This window comes from Rutidosis leptorrhynchoides, chromosome 5 (genome assembly GCF_046630445.1).
Source record: "Rutidosis leptorrhynchoides isolate AG116_Rl617_1_P2 chromosome 5, CSIRO_AGI_Rlap_v1, whole genome shotgun sequence".
Lineage (NCBI taxonomy): Eukaryota > Viridiplantae > Streptophyta > Magnoliopsida > Asterales > Asteraceae > Rutidosis > Rutidosis leptorrhynchoides.
This window is the reverse complement of record NC_092337.1, coordinates 290,664,478-290,673,083: the sequence shown is the minus strand read 5'-3', so window position 1 is coordinate 290,673,083 and position 8,606 is coordinate 290,664,478. Positions and strand designations below refer to the sequence as shown.

The following is an 8,606-nucleotide window of genomic DNA, read 5'->3' as shown; positions in this document are numbered from 1 at the left end:
TGTTAGCCGTGGGAGAAATTTCCAGACGTTTGAAACACGATTCTACGGTTGAGTATAAGGTCAACCGTGATGCAGTCGTGGATATCCTGATCACAAATTTCTTCACTTCTTCTCCTCTTGAGTGCGTTTTGACGATTCTTAGATTCTATAGAATACTTGAGGACAAGTTTTCTTTTAGATTCTATAGAATACTTGAGGACAAGTTTTCTTTTCCTAACATTGAATGATCACATCCTCCCGATGTTTCATCATCAATGACACGTAATATACTATATTTATATGTATATATATATATATATATATATATATATATATATATATATATATATATATATATATATATATATATATATTCAATTATACACATAGTATACACAAAACACATCAATCTTGTATTTAGCATGCAATTCATAGTTTCATTCAAACACACAATCCTAATACAAGTAGACTTATTTCAACAATCCTTTTAAAATCATTTTCAAAACAATTTTGCATTTGTGTGGAAAACCTTTTATTAATTTGTAGTCTTTTGAAAAGGTTATTCTCATTAGCATTTTGATTATTGGTTTTGATTGATTTTAAGGTTACCCAATCCTTGACTTATCCCTTTCATTGAATTGCTAGTTTGGTCCATCTTTCCCATGTTCTCAATTCTCCTAATAATAGACAATGGACTTTGATTACATGATTTGTATTTGCTAGAGTCGTGACACAAATTCATTTCAAGTTTATCTTTTGATGAATCATAAATAGTCATCTTTTCAAGCTTTCTTTTCAAGGTGTTGTTTTCATCAATTAAAACTTTGTTAAGTTTTCTAACTTTGTATAATTCTTTTTCTAAAAGTTTTACTTTTTCACGACTACTATCATACACAAATTTAAGAGTCTTGTAATCATCTAACAAATCTTCATAATTAGAAGGATAGAATACATGTACCTCATCGCAATCCATGCTTGAGACATCATCTTCTTTGAAGGGAGATTCCTCCTCTTCTTCACTTTGACCATCTTGATTTAGATCATTCCAAGAACCCATGAGACAAAAACCTTCATTTTCATCCAAACCCTTTTCTTGAAAATCTCCAAGCTTATTTAAATTCTCTCTTACCCTTTTACCCTTTAAACTCCTAGAGTTTTCTTCTTCTTGAGATCATAGTGAATCCCAACATTCCTTTGCACTTTCACATGAAATTATCTTCATTCTTTCTTCATTAGGAAGAACTTCATGAAGTAGTGAAATAGCATCAAATTGTTTCAAAACTTCATTGTTTTGAAATGTTGACTTCACTAGTCTTGAACTTGCTTGTGGAACAAAGTCTCCTACTTTGATTATTCTCCACAAGTGGTAATCCTTGTATTTGAAATAAGTCTCAAATCTTAATTTTCACACATCAATATCTACTTTATCAAAGATTGGTGCTTCTTTCACCAATTCTTCTAAATATCCCATAGTTTGAGTTGATCCGATAATCGTTGACTCCAGTTTTTGTACAAAACAAATTTTGATACTTTCAAAAATGTTTATAGAGCAATGATTTGAGCAACCACTCTGATACCAATTGTAAGTAACTAGAGGGGGTGAATAGTTACTTGATACGTTTTTAACACTTTTTCGATTGATCACCGAATTTGATTAATGTGACGACCCGGGAATTTCCGACCAAATTTAAACTTAATCTTTATATTATCCTGACACGATAAGCAAAGTCTGTAATGTTGAGTCTCGAAAATTTTGGAACATATTACATGAATGCATTTACCCTTTGATAATTTCTGGCGATTCACGAATCTCTAATTGTAAACAGAAATATATGTATAGATAATTATATATGTAAATAATTATAAATAATAAATTAAATATATTAATAAACTATTATGGGATTTAAGATAACTTAAACATGTTATTTTGAATATTTAGAGTATATTGAACACAAGTAATTACGAACAGGTTATGTCAACGTTAATAATGTATCGAATGTATAATGTTATACTTTAGGTTTATCTGCTTCCATATATATATAATTAATATACATAAAGTTGTTATTTAAAACATAATTATATATAGTATACATTTAGGAAATCTATACTTAATTATTAATATATGTATATTAATAAATACTAAAATATATAAAATTTAATACCTAATATAAATTATTATAGAATGTGTTATATGATATTACATACTCAATAAAATATAATGCAAGTTAAAATATAGTTGTTACATCGTCATTATCACGTCCATTATTGATACTAACATCAATATCAATATTAGTTTTATGTATATAATATAATTGCAAATTGAATATTATCAGTTATTATTATTGCTATTATTAAGTATTAATATTGTTAGTATAATTAGTATTAAAAATTATAAATATTATGATTATTATTATGATTACCATTATTTTTACTTTTATCATTAATTTTATTATTAATATTATTTTATTTTATTATCATTAATATTGTTATTAATCCTATTATTATTACTAGTAATATTAATTTAATTAATAATATTATTATTATTATACCTATTATTTTTATTAGTATTTTTATTATTATATTAATAGTGTTATAATTATAAATTAATTATTAATATTAATTAAAAATAATTTATAAAGATATAAGAGTACTGAATCAGTTTCACATCCCATCCACTTTTATTTTTCTTTTCTCTGTTATTTAATCTCGTGATGTTTGGTCAAATAATCAACACTACAAACCAATAACCAGTTGTTTTCTTTCTTTTGTTTTGTGTCTGCTTCAAATAATTTTTTTTAAACCCTTTCAATTTATATAACTCTAACAAATCAGGATGATAAGAAATCCATTTACCCTTCCACTACCATATTCAATTAGACAACACCCATCTCAGTGATCTTTCAAGAATCAAACAAAATTATAAAAATATGTATATAAATATATGAAGCCGATACCACTGTTCTTTATCTTTTTGGTTAAATCTCAAATTCGAATTTAACTTCAAAATCTAAGAATGCAGATGTCTTAGGAATCATTCACTCAATCTTTCTCCAAAAGCTCAGGTTTCAATTCTCCATATCGAATAAGAATTTACAAGTCAAAGTTTTAGTTTTAAAAAGTCAAATTTTGTTCTAAAATCAAATTCAAGTTCTAGTTAATATGTATGGATCAATTGATGATTCTAGTACATTATATTGATGATTTAAAAGGTATTTCATTTAGACAACAATGTCTCAAAACGATCCAAATGCAAAATCAATTTTTTTTCCTATCCCCATTCGTCGAACAGCACAGGGGCTGTATCAGCCTTTTTTATTTATTTATTTATTTATTTATTTTATTTTTCAATTAATTAAAAATGCTGGTATTAATTTGTTATAATTAAATTGAAGTATTTATGTATTTGTTTTGTTGTTGGCGTTCTTATAGTCGATCAGAGATAAGAGGAAAGGAAGACAGAAAAACAACACTAGTTAAATACTTTTAGGCTGGGAATAATTCAGAAAAAATAGAAACAGAGGGAAGGTTAGGAGTGTTTGTGTGGAATGAGAGGTTTCGGGTTCGAACCCGGGCAGCAATATTTGTTTGTTTTTAAAGCCTGGATGCATTAAGGTAGTCTTTTTTTTATTTTAAATTTATTATTATTATTATTATTATTATTATTATTATTATTATTATTATTATTATTATTATTATTATTATTATTATTATTATTATTATTATTATTATTATTATTATTATTATTATTATTAAGTTTATTGTTATTATTATTGCTAGTTATGATTATAATTGTTATTATTATGATTATTATTGTTATTGTTCCTAGTAATATTGTAATTATTATTATAAGTAGCATAATTGTTGTTATTATTATTATCATAACTATAATTATTATTAAAATCATTAGTATTAACAATAAGATTACTATTATTTTTATTACTAATATTATTATAATTACTATTATTTTTATTACTAATATTATTATAAGTATTATTATTATTTAGGATTAGTATTCGTATCATTACCAAAAATTATTATTATTACAAGATTATTAATGTTTATCATCGCTATTATTATTATAAGTATTATTACGAATAGGATTATTTTTATTATTGTTGGTATGAAGATAATACGAACTATTATAATTATCATTAACATTAGTATTAGTATCATTTTAGAATTTTTATTATCATTAATAACAAAAGTATTATTATCAAGATTATCATTTGTAATAAGATTGTTATAATAATTATTATCATTAAGTATTATGTATCAAAATTATTATTTTTATTATCACTATTATTAAACTTTTTATAAAAAAAAAACTACTGTAATTATCATATGAGATTTATTATTGAAAACTATCATTAATATCAAAACTATCATTTTTTTTAAACAGATAAATATTTTGTACATAAAAATATACTTATAATATATACTATACTTATATTAAAATTTCACATAACTATATATATCAAACTTACTAAGATTAATTATACAAACACTTACAAATAACAAACTATTGATTTTTAATTATAACATTAAACAAGTATGTATATAAATATAGATATATTAATATGACTATATAAAACTATTTTGAATATATACACAAATTAAATATACATAAGGTATAAATTAAGAATATAATAAATAAATTGGTTCAGTTACGATTAAATGTTTTAATATATATATATACCAATGATATAGGTTCGTGAATCCGAGGCCAACCCTTCCTTGTTCAGTGTTGCCAAATGTATTTTTACTACAAAATACATTAGGTGAGTTTCATTATTCCCTTTTTATATACATTTTTGGGCTGAGAATACATGCAAATGCTTTATTAACTGTTTTACAATATTTATATGCGTGAGTTTCATTAATCCCTTTTTAAGTGCTTTTGCAATATATATTTTTGGGACTGAGAATACATGCGCTGCTTTTATAAATATGTTACGAAATGGACACCAGTGATCGAAACTACATTCTATGGTTGGATTATCTAATCGAATATGCCCCTTTTTATTAAGTCTGGTAATCTAAGAATTAGGGAACAGACACCCTAATTGACGCGAACTCTAAAGATAGATCTATCGGGCCCAACAAGCCCCATCCAAAGTACCGGATGCTTTAGTACTTCGAAATTTATATCATGTCCGAAGGAGGATCCCGGAATGATGGGGATATTCTTATATGCATATTGTGAATGTCGGTTACCAGGTGTTCAATCCATATGAATGATATTTTTGTCTCTATGCATGAGACGTATATTTATGAGAAATGGAAATATGAAATCTTGTGGTCTATTAAAATTATGAAATGATTATTTATGTTAAACTAATGAACTCACCAACTTTTTTTGGTTGACACTTGAAAGCATGTTTATTCTCAGGTATGAAAGAAATCTTCCGCTGTACATTTGCTCATTTTAAGGACATTACTTGGAGTCGATCATCGCTCTGGAATCAAATGTTGATGACTTCGTCCAGATGGATTAGGACGGGGTATTACAATTAACTATGATCAACCAATTCAACTCAAACTTGATGTGTGTGGTGTATATGTTCAAAATGATAATCAAAGTAATGTAAAGAACATAAACACAAGGATTTATAGTGGTTCGGCTGGATATTAACTAATCCACCTTAATCCACTCCCCGATTACACTAATCGGGATTTCTTGCTTCACTAAGCACTTTTCACCAAACCCGGTGGAGATCCGATTTACAAGTCTTCAACTTCTTTAGTAGACAACAAACCTAATCTTTCTATCCCTTTGAAAGACCAACTCCAACCAAGCTCAACTTTTCTTCACCTTGGACAAGTATTAATCTTTAAATAAGATTAATCAACTTCCTAAGTCCCTTTAAGGAAGTAGATCACTAAGCTAGCCTATGCCTCTACTAATTGAAGTTAAAAGACTTATACAATTTGTAATGATGATCCTAAGACAATACTAGGACATACATTACACTAAGTAAACTCACAAGATGAATAATTTTTATTAGTAAGTTTACAACAATCAAATTCTATATCTATAAGATCATATAATCTTTTCTTGCTTGATCACATTTGAATAGTAATTAGAGCTCTTGTGATCTTTGGAAATAAGCTTTTGAAATATTCAAGAGGGCTAGCTTCAAATTCTCTTTAATGCTTGCTTTTTATAGTGAGATTCAAAATATAGCCGTTGACACACGGTTGTAGACACGGTTGACCGTGGTTCGACCGTGCGTGCTCCAGTCCAAAATTGTGTATTCGTTGTATAGCCGTTTGACTCAGATTTGAACATCACATTTTGGAATCTTTACTTCATCTAGCACCTGCAAAAGAAACCCAATTTCCTATACAAGTACTATATGCATTAAGTGTGTGAGATTTGGTCTTATTGAGTGAAAATGACATAACACTCCAAATGTGGTAAACCCAATATTCTTGGAGAAGTGTCTTGATTGGCATTTTGGGTAATTTTAGTTTTAGTAAAGACTTAGTTAGGCTCATTAACGCAGTTGGTTCAATCCTAAAGACTAGTAAACATGTCATGAGCTTCCTAGTTTCAATTAATCAGAAGTCATATTCATTTTAAAATTTAGTGGAGATTAATTGAATGATGTCTTTCTAAAATAATCATTTAGTGTGTAAAGACATCAATGTTAAGTCATACTTTGACAAGTAATCACAATGTGTTAGTTAGACAAGACCAAATCGATTATTGACCATTATTCCTTTGTGAATCATTTTGCACTTAATTCATTGGAGTAGACTAGTTATTTAAATCATTGGAGTAGACTAGTTATTTAAATCCTAGTATTCTAACTAGTAAGCACATAGCAAGCATATTAATCAAGTTTGCAAATTGATGAGTATTAGACATATTAGCAAGTAGCAAGTAATACTCACACATAGCTAGAGATAGTTATTCTAAAATCAATCATATAGATATTTGCACAACACTATAGTTTAAGCTTTTGGCAAGCTTACTTGCAATATAACATATTGCATGATTAATGTGTAAGCACACATTAATGTCCAACACATGCACAAGGGAAGAGCAATCTCTAGTTGGGACTTGGTGACCATCCTAAATGTATCTAAGTGTATTTTAGAATTACAAGTCTTTACTAGTTACACTTGAAAGCATTGTTCTTCATTTAGCCTTAATATGTCACTAAGTCATCTTGAATTGTAGTTAGTGTTCTAGTGACATTAGCTTAAATGTGTTGGTATTTGGTGATCATCTTAAGGATATCTAGATAAGTTTTAAGATCACAAGTTGTTGATTAACACTCATGTGTTATGCCTAATCATGGTTAATTTGTTATTAAGGTGTAATTAAGTGTAATTAACCAAGATTAGTGTTTTTATGACCAAAACTTAATTGAGTATGGAGAAGGCATCTATTCTAAGCATGTTGAGAAAGGTTTCATGAATTATAGATGTCGGGAACTAGTCAAACTAAATTTGGTCAAAAATGGTGACAGAGAAAACTGCGGTCGCACTGTGGTTGACCGTAGTGGTGACCGTACAAGTTGTTATCACAAAACTGCATTACAATTCAGTATGGGCTTCAACGGATGGGTATGCGGTCGACCGTACTTTGAACGTGTACTTTGTTGATCTTTATTTTAAGTTTTGTTTGACTTGGTCATTTGCAAGATCAAGTATGGATTAGTGACCTTGCGTATTTTATGTTAAGATGTCGATCATAACTTATGCATACGTATGTGTCATCATCAAAACATATTCTTTTGTTACGCATCATACTTAACTTTGTTGGTTAGTCCATTAACCAATATTCAACAAACAGTTACAAATCCACCCCCTTTAATAGATTCCATCCTCGGACCTGTTCTTAATCAAACAAATGAGGGTAACAAATCTTCATCAACTCTTCTGTCTTCCACGTAAGATTTGACCCCAAATTGTACTTCAACTCTAACAACACCATCGGGATCTATTTCTTTCTCAACTTGGTTATCTTAGGATCAATTATACGAATCGGTTCTTCCACCAATTTCTTACTCAAATATACATTCAAATCTACTAACGGTACGAGCTGTGTCTCATCATCAGCTTTACACTTACGCAGATAGCACACGTTGAAAGTATTATGAGTACCGGCTAATTCTGGAGGAAGATCCAAAACCACTGTCTGATCATTCAAAATCTTACAGATCGGAAATGGCCCAATGTACCGTGGTGCAAGCTTACAAAGTTTACCAAATATGATAACCCCTTTCAACAGTGAAACTTTTAGATAAACACGATCACCCACACTAATGGTCATTGGATGTCTACGTGGATCAGCATACATTTCTGTCTATCTCTGGTAGCTTTTAACTTTTCTCAAGTGATAGCGACTTTCTCGTCTGCCATTTGAACAATTTCTGGACCTGCAAATTCTTTCTCCTTGAAACGACCCAAAACCGATTTATTAATGACTTGTAAAAATATAACATACGTGTAAGACCCTGTTTCAGTTTCAGTCTGATGCAGTTGAATGGGACGCCGTCCAGATGGTGGGATGTCGTCCAGTAAAGAAATACTGGACGCCGTCCAGATTATTGGACACCATCCAGATAAACTGGCGGGCTAGCTGTGCAGTTTTGTTATATTAAGAGGGGTATTTG

The 8,606-nt window shown here is 28.7% G+C and overlaps 1 protein-coding gene across 1 annotated transcript; it reads right to left on the bottom strand.

Moving 5' to 3' along the window:
- Positions 1-7,930: 7,930 nt before the first annotated feature.
- Positions 7,931-8,290, bottom strand: LOC139849426 (uncharacterized). Its single transcript, XM_071839085.1, has one exon. The coding sequence runs from the start codon at positions 8,288-8,290 to the stop codon at positions 7,931-7,933; it is 360 nt and encodes a 119-aa protein (XP_071695186.1).
- Positions 8,291-8,606: the final 316 nt, after the last annotated feature.